Source organism: Rutilus rutilus, assembly GCF_951802725.1.
Source record: "Rutilus rutilus genome assembly, chromosome: 1".
In the NCBI taxonomy this organism is placed as follows: Eukaryota; Metazoa; Chordata; class Actinopteri; order Cypriniformes; family Leuciscidae; genus Rutilus; species Rutilus rutilus.
Window position 1 is genome coordinate 62391373 of NC_140209.1, and position 21249 is coordinate 62412621.

Consider the following 21249-nt stretch of genomic DNA (forward strand, 5'->3'; position numbering starts at 1 on the left):
TTCAGTTTAATTACAAAAATGTTAGTGACAATCACAATACACTTATTGTGATGCAATTTTTTTTTACAGCTAAAGGTACATGCAGTGGGAAATAAACGATAACACAAGTAGCCTACAGTACAGGCTACACAGTCCCTCAATTTTTTTGCGTTTCCGTGATCGCTGAATTCAACGCATAATCCCCCCCCCAAAAAAACTTTTACTTTTACTTCAATTACTTAAGTACATTAAATATCAGAAAATTACTTTTGATACTTAAGTACAGTATATCAGATACTTTAAGACTTTTACTTAAGTAATATTCTAAAAGGTAACTTTCACTTCTACCAAAGTCTTTTTCTAGTACGATACTTGTACTTTTACTCAAGTATTGCTTTCTAGTACTTTATACAACACTGGATGGAGATGACAGAAGAAATAACATTTTACTTTAAATTAGGAAAGTCATATAAAGATATAGTGCGGTCTTTGGCATTAAGACTTGGGTACGTTATAAGTGAAAGACACATGAAGCGCATTCACACCAGATGCGAATAGCGCGTCAAATTCGCGCCTGCCGTGTCTAGTTATAGGCTTGACCACTTTGTGTAGATTCGCGCGTCAAGAGCAAAAGTTTGAAGCAAAATATACTCGCGTCACGCGCGTCAGAGGCGAAAGTTTCGAAACCCGTTGGCGGCCATCTTTTTTAGATGTTTATCGAGCATTAGCATTAGCATTAATCGAGAGAGTCACCGCTCGTATATGCTCTGGAGATAAACAAGATAGATATGACAATCTGCCATCAACGTCTATATTCAAGGGCAAGAAACGTCAGAGCAGAATTCATAAAGTTCTAGAAAATTACCTGTTTTTTTAATTTAATCAAGTGTGCGTATTCATTTGTGTAACTTCTAAAAGCAAAATGGCCTAATTTTATTTTACTCATGTTTTAAGTAGATGTCATCTTTTTATGTATTACTGATTATTATTAAGAAATAGAAACATATTTTTATGTACAGATGTGGTGTACTCACTGACGCCGACTGCAGTATCTCGCCTACTCCATTAACTAGAAAAGATTTTCACTGGAACTGAATATTACACAACATCACCTGTGTAGATAGCATACTCCATTAACTGGAACAGATTTTCACTGGAACTGAATATTACATCCAAATATTGCTACACAGCAAAAACTCCAGTGTTAAATGAACACTCCTGGGAGTGTATATGAGTCCACACTCAAGAGTGTAAAGTGTTAAAATATGAGTGTTAAATTAACACTCAAGAGCAGGCCCGGATTAAGAGGACTTTGGGCCCTGGGGCTATAGCAACACCAAGGGCCCCCTTTCATCTGATTGCCACGCCACAGTCTTCTACCGCAATAAAAATGTTCTATTGTTTTTAATCAATGTATTTAATTAATGTTTTTTGCACACTAAATAGTCCAGGCTATTTAACACATTAACCCTCTACTGCACAGATTTTGATGGAACATCATGATAAAAATTACTCCACATAATTTCTTGGTTCATTTTGGGAACATTTTATTGATAAAACATTTTTACCCCCTCCCCTTCCATAAGTGCATTTATGGCTATTTCTCTCATTTTATCTAAAGGGACAAAGTAAGCATTACAGTTTTTCTCGATTGCTAAGACACATTTCTTGAAAGCTGCTCTCCTTTTCTCTAAACTGTGAACACAAAACCCAATTTTCAAGCTAGATTCACAAAACCTCAGACTCTTCTTGCAAAACCAAACTTTCACCTCAAAACAGTTCAATCTGTGCTCAAAACTGAACTATGTTGTCAAATCGTGCCCCGAGTCAATCAAAATAAAAAACACTACTGAACAGTCACTAAACACTACATAGAAAAATAGAAAACACAATGCTCAGGACATGAAGCTAGAGAAATAAATGTTTATTGTTCACTGTAGACAAAATGCATGTTGCAAAACAAAAAAAAACCTGTGCATGTAGCACTTGTACAAAAAGACAAAACAGAAATCTTGTGCATTTACACATAGCACTTGTAAAAACAAACAGAAATCTTATGCGTTTGCCACTTGTGTACAGTAAGCCCATGTAAAAATAAAGTTACTCTATATGTTCCCTCACATCATTAGCCACAAGTGTGATCAATTTTGAGTTGTTGTGTTCAAGAGGTGACACCTGTGCTTTAATTGTGTTTGACTTTTGTCACCTGTGCTCACCATTATGCAGCACGGGTGCATCACAATGAAAATGTGTTGGCAAGTTGTGTCTAAACAGGTGAAAAGTGCTTATGGTTTTGCCAAAAGAGTGATTGATTCAATCAGTGGGTTCAGGCAACTGAGCATTTGGTTCAGACAATAGGGTTTAGTGTTTTAGCAATTGAGAAAAACTGTAATACGGTTTTTCTCGATTGTTTACACACATTTTCTGGTACTTGAGACACAATGACCACAACATGTAACTCATTCACCAACCGCCTGAACCAATTCTGCTAAACTACAAGCACAGTTCCTGCTTTACACTCAGATTGCAGTTCTAAAACACACTTTTTTCAAAACACTACACACAATTCTCTGCTTTTGGCACAATTTTCATCATAATAATAATAATAATAATACATTTTATTTATATTGCGCTTTTCTTGTACCCAAAGCGCTACAAGTACAGTACAAAAGTAAATACATTAAAAATACATTTAAAAAGAAAACAACAAGAAGTATAATAGAATATACATCGAGTGTCACCAATTAAGACACAGACATCTTAAAAAGATGGGTTTTTAACTGTTTCTTAAAACTTGTTAGTGTTGGTACATTCCTAACAGTTAGAAGCCCCTGTCACACAGCGCATTGAACCCGGGAAATTGCCGGCAAATTGCCGGAACGCCTTCTGTGTGAACGCAAACATGACCCGGGTTTAATGCCGGGATCGATGCCGGGTTGGGGACCTAGTAACATTGCCGTGTTCAGTCCCGGAACGCGCGCTGTGTGAACAAAAGCCGTAATAATGCCGTGTCGCAGTGATGACGCTGAAGCCGGGATTGTTCGCCAGCTGTGAAACGGTACGAAATGCGCAATTTTATGATCGAATCAGAGAAATAAATGCACAAGCGTGGTTTCGCAGCTCATAAGCAAACTGAAGACGCTGCTGAGACATTACAAGTCACATCGATGTCACGTGTCTTTCCGGCACATACACGGGTTGTGTGTGAACGCGCTCTCTGATTCCAGAAAATCACTGGCAGTGTGAATGAACCAAAATCAAATGAACCCGGGTCAAATCCCGGGTCACTTTATCCGTGTATTTTCCGGAATCTCTGTGTGAAAGGGGCTAGAGGAAGTGCATTCCACAACCTGGGGGCGGACACAGAGAACGCTCTTTCACCCATCGTTTTCAGTCTGCAAGAAGGCTGTTTAAGTATAGAAGAGAGTTAGCAGAACGGAGAGATCGAGAGGGCATATACAACGTAATTAAATCACATATATATGTATAGGTGCAATTCCATGTACAGCTTTATATGTTAAGATAAGAGTTTTAAAATCAATACGGTCATGAACCGGAAGCCAATGCAGGTTCCTAAGCACCCCAGAGATATGCTGACGAAAAGGAGTATGTGTAAGAACACGAGCAGCTGAATTCTGTATATGTTGCAGGCGCTTAATAGATTTTGCTGGTAGCCCAAGATAGAGGGCATTACAGTAATCAAGCCTGGAGGTCACAAGTGCATGGACAAGCCTTTCTGCATCAGGTAATGAAAGAAAGGACCTGATCCTAGCAATATTTCTTAGATGGAAAAAAGCAGATTTTGATATGTGCTTCAAGTGTCAAGTGAGAATCAAAAATTACTCCAAGGTTGCGTACTTGTGGCGATGCAGACAGTACATTGTTTTCAATCTCCAAATTAAAAATGTTACCATTACAGGTAGCTGCAGGGGTACCAACTAAAAGAACCTCGGACTTTGTACCATTTAATTTAAGAAAATTTTGGTACATCCATAATTTAATTTCCTGGAGACAGTCAGAAAGGGTTGCTGATACACCTGTGATATTAGTTTTTGTGCTAATATAAATCTGTGTATCATCAGCATAGAAGTGGAACCCGAGACCATGCTTTCTGATAATCTGCCCTAAAGGAAGCATGTAGATATTAAAAAGTATCGGGCCAAGGACAGACCCCTGAGGGACACCATGACACACCTGTCCAACGTTAGATTTATTATTTTCTAAAATAACAAACTGGGTACGATCAGTCAGGTAAGATTTAAACCACTCCAGCACTGTACCGGAAATACCAAGCCAGGTCTCGAGTCTCTCAAGCAGTATAGAGTGACATACCGTGTCGAAAGCTGCACTCAAATCTAAGAGCACCAAGATAGTAAGGGCACCAGAGTCAGCAGAAACGAGGAGATCGTTCATAACTCGGACCAAGGCAGTCTCAGTACTATGTCCCGAACGAAACCCAAATTGAAAAGGTTCTAAAAGCTCGTTTGTGGACAAGTGAGAATGCAGTTGTGACACAACAACACGTTCCAAAACCTTCGCCAAAAAAGGAAGATTAGATATTGGCCTGTAATTAGACAGATCAGACACATCACACCCAGGCTTTTTAAGAACTGGTGTGATGGAGGCCACCTTAAGGGCTTGAGGAACAAGTCCAGTAGTAATGGAAGTATTAACAATGTTCAAAATGAGAGGACTGATAGATGGCAGACACTCTTTGAGAACATGAGTTGGAATAGGATCTAAGGTGCAGGTAGTCGAACTCATAGTCATAATTAATTTGGAAATGTAGTCAATGGTAACCGCTTTAAAACTAGAAAACCAAGTAGACGGACAATTTAAAGGCTGAATCTCAGAAGGTGCACACAGAGAGGCACAAGTAATAGACTGATAAATATTATCAATTTTAGCAAAGAATTTCAAAAACGTATTGCACTGCTGCACAGTGGAACAAATAACTGAATTGGAAGGTTTAAGAAGTTTGTTGATTACTTTAAACATCTTATTTGGATTAGCAGTACCATCATTAATGATTTTAGAGTAGTATTCGGTTCTTGATATTTTGAGGGCATCGCTGTACTGAACCAAATGCTCATCATACATAAGTTTATGGACAGTGAGCCCTGATTTTTTAAACTGTCGTTCCAACTGCCTATTTTTTCATGCAGAAAATCTCTTGTTTTCACAAGGAACACACTGCCATTCAAATATGCACACTGACTCATCACATGGGCAAACACCCGTCACACAGGTTTACAATTAGCAATCAGAGCTTTAGCATAAAAGGGCAACAGGTGAGCTCTTCAATTGAGCAATGGATGCCAACATTGGATTTTTTATTTTTTTTACTGTAACTGTATACAGTCAATTCTTCTGTTGTTTTGTATGTAGACCACTGTATGTCCTACTTTGTGTTGGTTGGGATGTACACTGTGTACATTGTTTTTGTGGGAAAAATTAAATATATTTGTTACCGTGTATTTGTGTGTTCTGAGTATAAAAACAATATTCTCAAATATTTTACAACACACTTATGTATGTACTGTCTGTAGTAAGTGTAACACTGAACAAAAAAAGGCCTAAGTCATTATGATGAATGGAGAAGAAGTGTTTTCCATTCATCATAGTGTTTTCCATTGAGCACATCGGTGTTCAACTGGTTCTTATAAATGTCTATTCATATGATGGTTTGTGTGTGTCATTTGAAAACAAAATACCATTTTGAGAAGAAATAACATTGTTTTGAATGTAAAGTTTCATTTTGCAGGGGAATTGAGGGGTTTTGCCCATTGTGTGTGTGTGTTTTTTGGATTTGTGTGTAGAGTTCTGAGAATAAGAGGCATGCTTTCAGAAAATGTGTGTAAACAATCAAGAAAAACTGTAAATGAACCCATTTGTTCAAAACACGGATTATTCAGTTTCAGAGATTGTTTCTGCTGTGGTTTCATTTTGGAATTTCCATCGGCGAAATGATGATAAACCGATAAACTCTCAATATTGGTCAACTCATTTATTGTTGCATAATATATATAACGTTATCACATTAGCAATTGTGCTGATATTTGGGGAAAACTGCGCTTTTACTTGTGTGATATATTTATTTATTTTATATTATGTAATATTACAATAAGACAAAAACTCATCGGGGCAAAAAATGCCCATGTACCTTGGATATATTGGACCTTGATGTTCGTCAAAAAACAGTAATTCGGCCGGGGATTTTTACGCGGGTGGGTGGTGGGAGAAAAAAACACTGACATTCTGGATTCAGACTGCAATATCACCTACAATAGGCTATAGCCCCTATAAATATTGAAAATACCTTACAACTCCACGAGAAACAATTACGATCCAAATAGTGCTTAACTCATTAACTTACTTCAGCTGCTTGCTTACCTTCTTCGACGTCTAAAACACGGAGATAGGTCTGACTGCAGAACCGCAGAACCATACGTCATAACAGTGTGAGGACGACAGCTCCAGCCTGACAGTCTGATGCCGGAAGTGGACGGAGTTCATGTTTAACACGGTAGAATAAGGAAAAGAAGAAGAGAAGAAGCTAAAATAATTTATATCTTTGTTGAATACAACATACTTAACGTTACGCTTATACAAAACGGCTCTAAGTATTTTGTAAGTTAATATTCAACAATACTATTGATCTGTCATTGACAACATTATATGAGAACTGAACTGAGCTGGATGATAACATCACAGTTTTCTCCAGACTGGCTAACGTAACGTTATATGGATTAATTAACTGAATGAATAACTTTTTTACAACAGAAATTAATCAACACTGAACCTACTTAAGCTGATTATGACACTATTTTGTTGAGGTCAAGAAAAACATTCATGACACAGTTATAATGGCCTCATGACAGCCAATGTCAAAACCAACCACCTGACAGTTTGATGAAATATTAACCCATAAAGTAAACTGTTTCTTAAGTTTGATAATTAATCTGATATGTCATGTTATGACATATTTATGACAATTTATGTTGTCTTGGTAATGTCAAGTTGTCATAACAAAGACATCTCAAACAATGTCATATTTGCATTAAAAATGTCATAATTAAGCGAATGATACTTAATGACAGTTGTCATAAACATGCATAAAACCTCCTTCATATTTATGACATCAGCCATGTCATGATTATGAAGGTGTCATGTCAGTCTTAAGCCTCTGTTATACTCCAGTTTGGACGCGTACACAACAGCTGCGCACAGCTCGGACGCGGACTACTTGTATTTATACTTTCTGCTGAGGTCCGCTCGGTGAACGCGTTCAACGCATGCGCAGTAGATCGGTCTGGACAGTATAATCGATAATATTTTTTATATTTATAGTTTATATTTGCATTTATGTCAAAACCTAGACACTTTCAAACATAAAAATGACATTTATTAATATGTATTCGTGTCAAAATGACATATAAACATCTTTTCCTATTCTATTTAGCCTGGAAACGCTTCCAACAGGCTTGCGTGAAAAATAGGCACTGGTTCTATTTCTAGCATGCACACGTTTTCCGTTTTTTCAAATTTGGCGTCCATGTTATTTCCATCTCTTTCGCGGTTTTAACCTAATGAACGCGCGCCCTTTTGTCCGCGCGGTCACAAAAACTGGGAGGCACGCGGCTGTCCGCAACGAGCCTCCGCGCGCTACCCCGATGACGATTTTTACGTCACGCGGACCCTCGCGCCCTCGCGGTCGCGGAAAGTATAACAGAGGCTTTATGCACACCCCTTCAAGTAAAGTGTTACCATTATGTCAAAACATAACCAACACCATCAGATCACACTTTTCTTTGTTCATTTAACTATTATAAATCAATAACAGCACACAAACAAAATTTAAAGTGAATGTATAAGGGTCAAGAGCCCAACTAAATCAAACACTGATCACCATAACGGTGGCTTACAATTTGTGATTTTCTCCTTCAGTGATTCTGCTTGTTAACATCAGGTGTCTTCACTACTAAATGACTAGTGACTTCATCACTAAATTAATCACTTAATTATCTCATTAACTTCAACACTCTTGAGTGTTAACTTAACTGGAGTTTTTGCTGTGTAGTAAATGCCGCTCCATCTGAAAGCAGGTGAAGGCGATTTGCTACTAATCAAGGAACAGACTTTACTGATGAGGTGCGCCTAACAATGTGATGTGATATATCCCAGCCCTAGGGCCTGATATATTTACTATTTTTCAAACAAATTGCCAGCTAGAAAAAGTTCAGCTATTGAAATAATTACAGACTTGTCGAAACCCCTTGTCTAATACCTCTGTTAACACTTCTTTGTTACCTCTGTTAACACTGTTAAAAAGAACAGAAAAAAACTGGTTCAACCAGCTGTCAAATATGCAGAGGAGTCTGATGAGTAAGTTATAATAGCATGAGGCATGTACTGAAAATATTCGTATTATTACTAGATGAAATTGTCATGAGTCAGGTTATCTATGGGAGGCCGTATGGGACGAAACACACTGAAACACTTGCGACACACACGGAAATACTTGCGACACACACTGAAACACTTGCGACACACACTGAAACACTTGCGACACACACTGAAATACTTGCGACACACACTGAAACACTTGCGACACACTGAAACACTTGCGAAACACACTGAAACACTTGCGACACACACTGAAACACTTCCGACACACACTGAAATACTTGCGAAACACACTGAAACACTTGCGAAACACATTGAAACACTTGCGACCAGAGGTGGGAAATAAAAAATAAAAATAACATAATTGTTAGATTAAAATACCACAGTTAATCAGTCTGTTTCATGATGATTATAAAACCATAAACAGGTAACCATCATCACATGATCTCATTTCACTTTAGCTTTCTTTGTTGCTGCAAATGTGTTTGACAAACACACTGTCACAGCAGCCAAAAAAGACAAAGTAAATAATAAGAGTTAAGAGCCCAACTAATGGAAACACTGATCACTGTTATGGTGACTTCAAATGAAACACAGGGTTAGTTTTTTTTTATTTGAATTATGCACAATTTCTAGTTATAACTACAGTAACTACATGTAAAATGTTTAACAGGGACACTGTAAAATAAAGTCGTACCAAATATTCTTACATTAGGCCTTATTAAATGATTTATAGATGTTTGAGTGAGTGAAACACAATATTTGAGTGAAACTCCACCACATGTTTAACTCCATAGTGTAGGTTTATTCTGAATAAAGTGATTTGAACAGGCATGGAGATCAGCGTCTACGTTCCCTCCAGGTTCCTCGACCCCAGAATAGTTTCCCTATGAAAAAAAAAGTAAAGTCGGCATATTAAAAAGTCCACAATAACATCAGTCATTACATCAGCACTGTTGCCTGCATGAACACACACCTGAAAGCTTTAGCTTGTTTCTGGAACAATCTCAGCTTCTCGATCTCTTCTGATAGTTTCCTCAGATCGTCCCCCTCAAATTTTGGAAGCACTGGATCCTTTGATTGAGGACAAACAAGAATCAACACATTTCATAACAAAGAGTCTGCAGAAATGCTTTGAACGTGTCGAACACCACAAACTCCTGCAGTATGGTGATGTTGAGCACATATACGCACTGCGCTGCCCGGGTCTGACAGCAGTTTTCTGATCAGATCCGGATCCGTGTTTTCAGGAGCCTGGTGGAAACGGCCTCCGGTTTTATGGGCCAGACACTTCAGAAACTCACTGCCCGATCTGTTCAAAAACACTGAACTGATCAAATCACACTATTTCACACACTATGATACATTTCAAAGTTAAACACACTTTATTTCAATAGTCCACTTTAGACATTCTACCAACTTCAAGTAACTTTGCCATCCCTAACCTAACAGTTTACTAGTACTCTAATGAGAGTTACTTGACATGTAGTTGCAAAGTTACTTATAAAATGTTTAAAGTGAGTGACACAACGACAATGTAATAATGCAAAAGTTTTTCCTTCGCGTTCTTGAAACTTTTCAAGTACAGACGACAATGTTGTCAAAATGATCCCCATTCACACGGATCTGTAGATACGACTAAAACCGTTGTATTATTCATGCCAGGCCAGTAGATGGCGGTGTCATCTGTCATCTATAGACTGAACACATAATACATGACGTCACGGTTTTCACAAATTCACGTTTTTGTAGTTTACTTGGCCAAAAACTTGCACTTTGAAACCAGTTTTCAAAAGTTTGTGTTTTCAGGCCCTAAAACTGCGTAAAAAACTTTTGTTTTTAGTTGAAAATGCCCCCTAAAATTGGATTTCAAAAAAAAAAAAAGATGATATTAGGGAACATCGAGCTGGCTGAGAGATGAGAACTGCAAGGATGTTGTGATAGTCTTGGAAGCATCAGTGAGAAATGGCTGGAAAAACATTATCACTCGTCGTATGTCACTGATTTTAGGTGTTTTTATGATTCACTACTAGATAGACATCATTCCAATCTAATAAAAAATATTTATTCATAAAACACAAAATCTGTTGCCGAAGTAACACTTTCTGTGATGAAAGCAGAATTTTTTTTTTCCTGAATCTTGACCAAGGGTCAATACAAAGGCAGCATTAAGGCTTCCATCCATCCATCTTCTACCGCTTATCCGGGGCCCGGTCGCGGGGGCAGCAGTCTAAGCAGGGATGCCCAGACTTCCCTCTCCCTAGACACTTCCTCCAGCTCTTCCGGGGGGACACCGAGGCGTTCCCAGGCCAGCCGGGAGACATAGTCTCTCCAGCGTGTCCCAGGTCTTCCCCGGGGTCTCCTCCCGGTGGGACATGCCCGGAACACCTTCCCGGGAAGGCGTCCAGGAGGCATCCGGAAAAGATGCCCGAGCCACCTCAACTGACCCCTCTCGATGTGGAGGAGCAGCGGCTCTACTCTGAGCTCCTCCCGAGTGACCGAGCTTCTCACCCTATCTCTAAGGGATCGCCCAGCCACCCTGCGGAGAAAGCTCATTTCGGCCGCTTGTATCCGGGATCTTGTCCTTTCGGTCATGACCCACAGCTCATGACCATAGGTGAGAGTAGGAACGTAGATTGACTGGTAAATCGAGAGCTTCGCCTTGCGGCTCAGCTCCTTCTTCACCACGACAGACCGGTACAGGGACCGCATTACTGCAGAAGCTGCACCGATCTGCCTGTCAATCTCCCGTTCCATCCTTCCCTCACTCGTGAACAAGACCCCAAGATACTTGAACTCCTCCACTTGAGGCAGGAGCTCTCCACCAACCTGAAGCGGGCAAACCACCCTTTTCCGACTGAGAACCATGGCCTCGGACTTGGAGGTGCTGATTTTCATCCCAGCCACTTCACACTCGGCTGCAAACCGTCCCAGTGCATGCTGGAGGTCCTGGTCTGATGAGGCCAACACGACAACATCATCCGCAAAGAGCAGAGATGAAATCGTGTGGTCCCCAAACCCGACCCCCTCCGGCCCCTGGCTGCGCCTAGAAATTCTGTCCATAAAAATTATGAACAGAACCGGCGACAAAGGGCAGCCCTGCCGGAGTCCAACACGCACCGGGAACAAGTCTGACTTACTGCTGGCAATACGAACCAAGCTCCTGCTCCGGTCGTACAGGGACCGGATAGCCCTTAGCAAAGGGCCCCGGACCCCATACTCCCGGAGCACCCTCCACAGGCCGCCGCGAGGGACACAGTCGAATGCCTTCTCCAAATCCACAAAGCACATGTAGATTGGTTGGGCAAACTCCCATGAGCCCTCCAGCACCCTGTAGAGGGTATAGAGCTGGTCCAGTGTTCCACGACCGGGACGAAAACCACACTGTTCCTCCTGAATCCGAGGTTCTACTATCAGCCGGATTCTCCTCTCCAGTACCCTGGCATAGACTTTCCCAGGGAGGCTGAGAAGTGTGATCCCCCTATAGTTGGAGCACACCCTCCGATCCCCCTTCTTGAAAAGAGGGACCACCACCCCGGTCTGCCAGTCCAAAGGTACTGTCCCCGACCGCCACGCGATGTTGCAGAGGCGTGTCAGCCAAGACAGCCCCACAACATCCAGAGACTTGAGGTACTCAGGGCGGATCTCATCCACCCCCGGTGCCTTGCCACCGAGGAGTTTCTTGACTACCTCGGTGACTTCAGCTTGGGTGATGGACGAGTCCGCCTCCGAGCCCTCAGCCTCTGCTTCCTCAATGGAAGACGTGACGGCGGGATTGAGTATTCCTTCCACCGTCCGGTGATATCCCCAGTCGAGGTCAACTGCTTCCCCCTCCTGAGGCGCCGGACGGTTTGCCAGAATCTCTTCGAGGCCGACCGATAGTCCTTCTCCATGGCCTCAACGAATTCCTCCCAGGCCCGAGTTTTTGCCTCCACAACCACCCGGGCTGCAGTCCGCTTGGCCCGTCGGTACCCATCAGCTGCCTCAGGAGTCCCACAAGCCAGCCAGGCCCGATAGGACTCCTTCTTCAGCTTGACGGCATCCCTTACTTCCGGTGTCCACCACCGGGTTCGGGGATTGCCGCCTCGACAGGCACCGGAGACCTTACGGCCACAGCTCCGAGTGGCCGCGTTGACAATGGAGGTGGAGAACATACTCGGACTCAATATCTCTAGACTCCCTCGGGATCTGGTCGAAGTTCTGCCGGAGGTGGAAGATGAAGATCTCTCTGACAGGAGATTCGGCCAAACGTTCCCAACAGACCCTCACAGTACGTTTGGGTCTGCCGAGTCTGTCCAGCTTCCTCCCCCGCCATCGGATCCAACTCACCACCAGGTGGTGATCAGTTGACAGCTCCGCCCCTCTCTTCGCCCGAGTGTCCAAGACATACGGCCGGAGGTCGGATGAAACGACCACAAAGTCGATCATCGACCTCCGGCCTAGGGTGTCCTGGTGCCATGTGCACTGATGGACACCCTTATGCTTGAACATGGTGTTCGTTATGGACAAGCTGTAACTAGCACAGAAGTCCAATAACAGAACACCACTCGGGTTCAGATCAGGGGGGCCGTTCCTCCCAATCACGCCCCTCCAGGTGTCACTGTCGCTGCCCACGTGGGCGTTGAAGTCCCCCAGTAGAACGATGGAGTCCCCAGTCGGAGCACTTTCCAGCACCCCTCCCAGAGACTCCAAGAAGGCCGGGTACTCTGCACTGCCGTTCGGCCCGTAAGCACAAACGACAGTGAGAGACCTATCCCCGACCCGAAGGCGTAGGGAAGCGACCCTCTCGTTCACCGGGGTGAACTCCAACACATGGCGGCTGAGCTGGGGGGCTATAAGCAAACCCACACCAGCCCGCCGCCTCTCACCATGGGCAACTCCAGAGTGGTGAAGAGTCCATCCTCTCTCGAGGAGTGTGGTTCCAGAGCCCAAGCCGTGCGTAGAGGTGATCCCAACTATCTCTAGTCGGAATCTCTGAACCTCACGCACAACCTCAGGCTCCTTCCCCGCCAGAGAGGTGACATTCCATGTCCCTAGAGCTAGATTCCGCGTCCAGGGATCGGGTTGTCTAGGCCCCCGCCTTCGACTGCCGCCCGATCCACTTAGCACCGGCCCCTTACGGTCCCTCCTGCAGGTGGTGGGTCCACGGGAGGGTGGCCCCACGTCACTCCTTCGGGCTCCTTCGGGCTGAGCCCAGCCGGACCCCATGAGCATTAAGGCTTGTTCACCAATAACGATAACTGTAAAGATAACTATATTAGCGTCCACATTAGCGGACCGTATCGTTCTGTTTATTTTAAGCATGTGTTTTTATGTCCCTTTAAATGCTCAAACTCGTTACAGCAGGATGGATTCTGATTGGCTGTCTGTGATTTTATCATTAATCATCTGGATAAAATCGTTCTGAAAGTGATTCCACCGATATCGTGTCTCTGTGCCGTTATCGCTATAGTCGAGGTGTGAACTCTGCTATTCTTTAATACTGAGAATGATTTTTAGAAGTATATCTTTATCGTTGTTGTCGTTGGTGTGAACGGGCGTTTATGGCTGACCTGTCATGGCGGTTGAGTGCGACGGTGTGGACGGTGAAGCTCTTCTCTCGTCTCAGGGTCTCGATCTCTCTCAGTATTAGACTGTGGCTCGAGTCACTCCTTCCATCACAGATCAGATACAGACCAACATCATCTGACAAACCACAGCCGGCCTGAGCAAAGAAGCGTTACACACAGTCACACTTACAAACACCAGAACCACTGAGGCCCTGTTTACACCTGGGATTAAGAAGCGTGTTGGTCGATCGGATCACAAGTGGACGACTCTGAATACAGGAGTAAACAGGGTCTAAAACGCTTTGAGCTTGTCCACATTCAACCACTTCCAGAGGGAGTGAAAACACATTCGACTGGATTGCTTTCGTAGTGTAAACACTCATGTGATCGAATGTGTTCAAACAGCCACAAAACACCGTCTTCTCTCCGTCTACTGGACTAATGAGTAACATTATGAGAAGAGCTCTGGCCAGACGGGGTTTAAACTATCGGCTGGAGACCCAAGTTTGGTTTGAGTAATAAGTAACGCACCAAACACAATGTTCTCTCACCACACACACTCGCAGCGTTCGGCTGGTATTCGGCTGTCAGAGCAGAAACTAAAGCTGTGTGTTTTTCCGTCATCTCCGGTCGCGTTCGTATGTAAATTGCATGAGTTTATTTCATCCATTAGATTAAAAGATCTGAAAAAGCCCATATATTTACCCACCCATAATCCCTCCTCTTGAAGAAATCAGGACAGCAGTGGTTGAAAGTGAACAAAAGAGACGGATTAAAACACCAGGTGTGAACGGGAATGTGTCTCCCTCGTCTACTTGTGAGCCGATCCACCAAAACACATCTCAATACCAGCTGTAAACAGGGCCTGAGTGCAGGAGAAGAGGGTTAAACATGTAAACATGGACATTTTAAAGTTTCCATGACCAAAACAGAATGTTTGAAAAATGTTCTTATAACAAAAACGAGTAAGCTGAGTTGAGCACACACTGCTGCCATCGACCAATCCCGATCATGTTTTCCAGAGAGCCATGTGATAACAGTGTGTATAAAGGCAGTTATTGAAAGAGTACCTGCAGCGCCTTCAGTGTGTGTGAAGGCCCGTGTGAAGTGAGCCGACTCAACCACTGCACTGCCTCCACACACTGATCCTCACTGGACTCCACCAGCGCCGGCTGCCACACACACAGCCCTCCAGAGAACGCCAGCATGGTAAACCTGACACACACACACACACCGGCCAGCAAACTCACAGTCACTAACCATGATAGGAGGCAGGGATAGGACATTTTCAGGGTTTTTTTGTACCCATTTCACATTTCTAGTCTGGTGAACTGTGGAAACGTGTCATCACAGGCCTTGTCCACACTAATACATTTTCGTTTGAAAACGCTCTCCAAAACTGATAACTTTGAAAACGCCGTTCTCGCGATGTAGTGTGGACTGTGAAAACGGAGGTATTTAAAAACGATGATGTAAGTTTAGTCATGTGACGCATATTGAACCCACAGATATTCATGTTTATACCGATATTGTGCCTGATATGTGCTGTTCACTTTCACACTGTTGCTAAAATATGTTACTTTACACACTCTTCATATCACAGTCCTGCAAAGATGACAGAAAATTCACTCACATTTGCTGTCCTGCGACAAAACATGAGTTCAGACCGGGACTCTCTGTTCGGCCAATCAGTGGAAGGACAGGAGAGTGTGAAAGAGATTTTTCTATATCTTCCTCTATAGAGCGAGAAGAGTCCCCTCACCTGACGCTGTTGGCATGCAGCTGATCCCAGATCAGTGCGGTCAGTCCCTTCTGGAGTTCAGGGAGGAACGGGGCCATTGATCCGGACACATCCAGCAGAACACACACGTCCTTCTCCAGCACGGATCCGAACATTCGCCTGCTGCCTGCTCACACACACACACACACACACACACACGAGAGATACACATGGCAGGAGAAACCCAGTGAGCTTCTGTCTCCTGCTGACTGGAATCCCTATCCTTCAGGAACAGCCTTTGAACCCTTAAACTAATGCCTGTGCAAAAGAGCACAGATCCATATACAGACACGTATACCACCAACCTGATCTCAGGAGAAAAATATTTTTTCTCAGATGAATGTAATTCTCATGGAAATGTATGATTTTTAGAAAAAACCCAAAGCATGAAGGTCCACTCCAAGCAGATTTCATGAAAATATATGAATGAGACACTCTAAACCCAAACTAGTTGACTTTACTAGAAAATTGGGAGGAAACCGGTTCCACTAATACATTTTAGATTTTACACAGGGTAAAACTAAACAGGTTAAGTTGTATTAACATAGCATCTTAAGTGGGTGCAGTAGACAAATCAAAGTGTACATTAGTAGACTTTTACTCAAAGTCATTAGTTCACATTCTATATTTTTGAATTCATATGAATTAGCCACCAATTTGCCAAAACATGAAATAGTTGCAAACTGCAAAGAGAGAAACACATGATCCTCAGTTATTTCTACTGTAGCCTTTTAATGGTAGATGGACAGTTGATGCGCTTTTTAATTGCACTTTTCCTTATCAGATATCTTAGTAATCATTACAAATAAGGTATCATTCAAAATACCTGTGAAAACCATTTCATAACTGGACAGAGAGTTACTATGAAAATGCCACTTTAAATCTATTTAGCGGGTTTAATATTAATATTTGGAACAAAACTCAGGCATATGGCCTTGATTTTATTTTGTAAAATATAAATGAATTTATAATTAAGAGAAACTGACTTTAGGACAGTTTTCTCTATATAGAGCTTTAAGGCCATCTAGTGGCAAGAATCATGAAATATCATGTTATATTATTATTTTTCCACAAGAGGTCGGCAAAAGACACCCAATGTAAGATATTCTGAGCTGAATTAAAAGGTTTAGGCATGAAATTGTGAGTTATTTTGAATTTAAGTTGAACGAATGTGATGAATGTGCTTAAATTACCATTTATTTATTATTTATTGATCAAATCTAGTAATATAAAGTCAAATAAACTAAAAGTCTCAAAAAATTGCATAATTATAATTTTTTTTAAATATGATCAAAATTAAATAACATAAGCTTTCTGGAGAGAAAAAAAATTAAGTATAATTTTAGGGCTTCAGGTCATTTTGACTCACAAGGGATCTGTATTTCAAAGCTTTCGTGAATTCTATTATATTCAGATCTATGCTCAAATATAGAGGTGACGGTTAACAAACAAGACAGTTTTTCACATAAAAGCAAGCACACGATCATATTTCACATTCCTCCCAGAAAGAGCTAAATAAGAGTGTCAGTTGTGTTTTGAAGTCACTTCAGAGAGTGTGTGTGATGAACTCCTGTACTGTACCTGTCAGTAACCACTCCAGTCTTCTGCTGTATCGCTGCATCAGCTTCTCCGTCTGACTGAGGTAGTGCTTTAACTCTCCAGGAGTCAGATGCAGGTGCTTCACCGCCCCCTATGAGGAACATCAAGACAAACCGTTCACTAAACATGCAAAACACACACATCCTCAGCATGACTGGTATCACAGCGCTGGGCTCACATTGACGTGGACGCTGGGGAATATGCCGCAGTATTTAGCAGACACTCTCTTCTGGACAGACCGCACCAGTTTGTTGTGATGGCAACCATCCAGATATCAGTTTGTGAAGGTCCAACTTCAGATTCTTTATACCAAACCTTTTCAGCCACTTAAAGAGCACACACACACACACACACATAAAACACAGAAAAACACACATAAATACTGATTTAATAATGATTAATCTACCGGTTTTTAGTGTGTAATGTAGCAGTTTGAGCATGACAAAGGTCAAAGCACAAAGTCCCTCCAGCGGGAGTTATTCTCTATGTCAGTGTCACTTATTTTAAACTCCCTGAAACGCCTCCATTAGTCTTGATTTTTGAACGAACACGTCAAAATATTCCTCATTTAAATAATCAATACGCTAAATAAAGGGGCAAGGCCTGGTTGAGTTAGTAGTGTTGAAACTAGCGGTTATGGTAAACGGCTTGACCAATCACAACACACTGGCTGGATCAGTGTGTTGTGATTGGTTGGATCTGGATCAATGTGCTCTGAATGGCTGGATCAGTGTGTTGTGATTAGCTTGGATTGACACACTGATCCAGTCAATCACAACACACTGATCCAGATCCAGCCAATCACAACACACTGATCCAGATCCAGCCAATCACAACACGCTGATCCAGCCAATCAGAGAACAGTGTGCTTTCAGAAGACATCATAGAGCTTCATAGAGACAGGAACTAAACAGAGCGTTACTGACAGACTGGGAAGAGAGGAGCTGCAACAATGGAGAATATGAGGAAAATAATGTTTTTAAACATTCAAGCATAAAAAAAAACTATTCTAGTACAACCTAAACACAAAATCAAGACTTTGTAAAAGGGCATAATATATCCTGTTTAAAGCTGCTGTGTGCAATTTTGTACGGACATTAAAACACTTTCTATTATCCCTCCAGTCACATTTGCTGAGGCGTTCTGAGTGTTTGCTATGGGGTTTCAAAGGTGTTGCTATAGGCGGTTATTGAGGCGATATAGAAAGAAAGAGAGACGGATGAAACATTTGACCATTGCTACATGAGAAGTTAGCTACTAGGTCAGAACAGAAACCCAGCTAACAGGGAACGCTGTCAAAACCTTTGCTAAAGTTCCCGAAAAGTATGGAATTATTGTATGGAATGTTCATGGAATGTTTTCTTTAACGTTCATATAACCAATAAAAAAAACTTTTTACAACATTAAAAAAATATATGTTTTGAATGTTCAGAGAACATTCAGAAATATTGTTTTCATAACCTAATGAGAATGTTAGCGTTTTTAGAACTTATTTTGTTAGCTGGGGATAGTGTAGAATTGGGAAAAATTAGGCATTTTTATTGTGAAAAATATCAGGATGGTTCACACAGTACAGTACCTGTTTAGTTGAACAGATCTCTTCATGTTTTGGCAGTTTAATGGTGTTGATGGACTTACCTGTACTTGGTACTTACCTCTCTTGGGTTTTGGATATTTCTTGAAGACAACACCTGGATAAGACAATTAATGCTAAATAACACAACATGAACCAGAAATGGATATGAGATATGGATAATGGATATATCACATGTTTCTGGTTATGACAAGACAAACATGGAAAATCCATTTCCACTAACCGAAGTTGCCGTCTTCCATGAAGAAGACCGACTGAGACACAATGGTTCTCCTCTGATCCGCAGACTTTGACGGCCCAGCTGGTGGGCTGAAATCAGCTGACTGGACTGGGGAAGAGAGACTAAAAATAAATACTCTGAGAAAAATGAATGCACCATGATTCACATAAATAGCCCAGCGTTTAGTCTGAGAGGCAATCAGAGGATGTTTCAGACAGAGACACATATAGACAGTGACATGCTTTCAGAATCGGACGTGGAGAGAATGAGTTGCTTTATCTGGAGCAATATAAAGTAAAAGTATATCTATCTGTCTATCTATCTATCTATCTATCTATCTATCTATCTATCTATCTATCTATCTATCTGAAGACTTCAAGTGCCATCTGAAATTTCCTTGTAAAAATGCTTGTATGTTTATGTTCACTTATTTCACTTTAATGGCAATGAAAATGACCTATTAATTGTCATTAAAATGAAATTACTGAAATATACAAGCTTGATAAAAATACTCATTTTAGAAGAAAATTTCAGATGACACTTAGAGGCTTTTGCATCTGAAGTCTTCATATATATATATATATATATATATATATATATATATATATATGAAGAGAGAGAGAGAAACAAACAGAGAGAGAAACAAACAGTTCAGATGGCAAATAGAGAGCATTTGGTATATGATCTCTAATAATTGCAGTCAGGATGTTGGTAAGGCGTCACACCTGCTGGGATTTCTGCTTTAGAGCTGTTCGGTCTCCAAGCCAAGCCGTTCTGTGCCAGTCTGCTCATCTGCCTGCTTTCCTGTTCACATCATACATCACGATCAAAACGCCTTCAGAGTGAAAACATCTTTTAATGAGTCCCTTAAAGAGTCCATTTAAAAACAAATCCTGTCATAATTTACTCATGCCAGTTCAAACCTCTATGCCTTTCTTTCATCTGTGGAACACAACAGAAGATATTTTGATAAATGTCTCAGTGTTTCTTGTCCGTACAATGGAAGTTAATGATCATCATATCTGTTTGGTTTCCAACATTGTTCAAAATATCTTCTTTTGTGTTCCTCAGAAGAAAATACGGTTTTAAAACGACATGAGGGTTAATAAATCACAGGTTTTTAATTATTCAATGAACCTACTGAAGTGTCCTACTGAAAGACCATCCTACCAGCATGATTTCAGATGGTTAACATAATCTGTGACATCAACAACTTCATATAAAGCTACACTTAAACAGCACATAACAACAAAACCGACATGTCTCTTGTCATAGTTCTAGATGAGAATCAGCTAAACAGTACTTGCTGATAATCAGAAGTTCTGGCTATGTGTAGTCTCAAACCATTGGTCTGATACAAAAGGCACACAAAATGGGAAATTGTTCAGGATTTTCAAAGTCGTCATCTTATTGGTTGAACCGGGAGACGTGTGTGTCGTGTTTTTTAACGGTCTGCCAGGAAACGAAGCTGCCGTGGAGCCAAACCCCCTCATGGAAAAAGAATGCTGCCATGTTTATAACTGTGACTATGAGCGCTTACCAGGATCAACTAAATGCTGGATTTTCAAAAAGTATGTGACATATGTGAAGTTCACGTCCAAGAGTTTAACACAACAGTCTGTTATTGTAGGGACATCGACGTTACATTTTCACGCCGCTAAACATGACGCAGAGCAAAACGAACTGTGATTGGATGCTTTACATGTCAGTCAAATGGGCTCTGGTTAGTCCTTGGCCAATGAAAGCTGCGATGGAGTCCTTCTGTCGTCAGTCTGAAGCTCTGGCTACGCGAGACTAGGCCATGTGAAACTAATCACTGCTGGTTTCTAAGGCCTTGTCCACACTAATACGTTTTAGTTTAAAATTGCATCTTTTTCTCTCAGTTTTGGCCTTCCACACTGAGACGGCGTTATTAGCAATAAAAACTGAGCTTTTTGAAAATGCTCTCCAAAGCGGATAACTTTGAAAACGCTGTTCTCGTGTTGTATTGTGGACTGTGAAAACGAAGGTATTTAAAAAACGATGACGTAAGTTTAGTCATGTGACGCATATTGAACCCATAGATATTTATGTTTATACCGGTATTGTGCCTGTTATGTGCTGTTCACTTTCACACTGTTGC

At 41.5% G+C, this 21249-nt stretch overlaps 1 protein-coding gene across 1 annotated transcript in view; it reads right to left on the reverse strand.

The window, feature by feature from the left end:
* Positions 1-9169: 9169 nt before the first annotated feature.
* Positions 9170-21249, reverse strand: part of vwa3a (von Willebrand factor A domain containing 3A) — a gene marked incomplete at its 5' end in the record, with an annotated part of 53416 nt that continues 41336 nt past the window's right edge. The window contains 13 exon segments of the mRNA XM_084432396.1: positions 9170-9272; positions 9362-9459; positions 9580-9697; positions 13938-14089; positions 15005-15149; positions 15697-15841; positions 17296-17404; positions 17492-17579; positions 17581-17639; positions 18893-18949; positions 18952-19004; positions 19131-19235; positions 19853-19931. Coding sequence (XP_084288522.1) covers positions 9233-9272; positions 9362-9459; positions 9580-9697; positions 13938-14089; positions 15005-15149; positions 15697-15841; positions 17296-17404; positions 17492-17579; positions 17581-17639; positions 18893-18949; positions 18952-19004; positions 19131-19235; positions 19853-19931 — 1248 coding nt within the window. The 3' untranslated portion in view covers positions 9170-9232.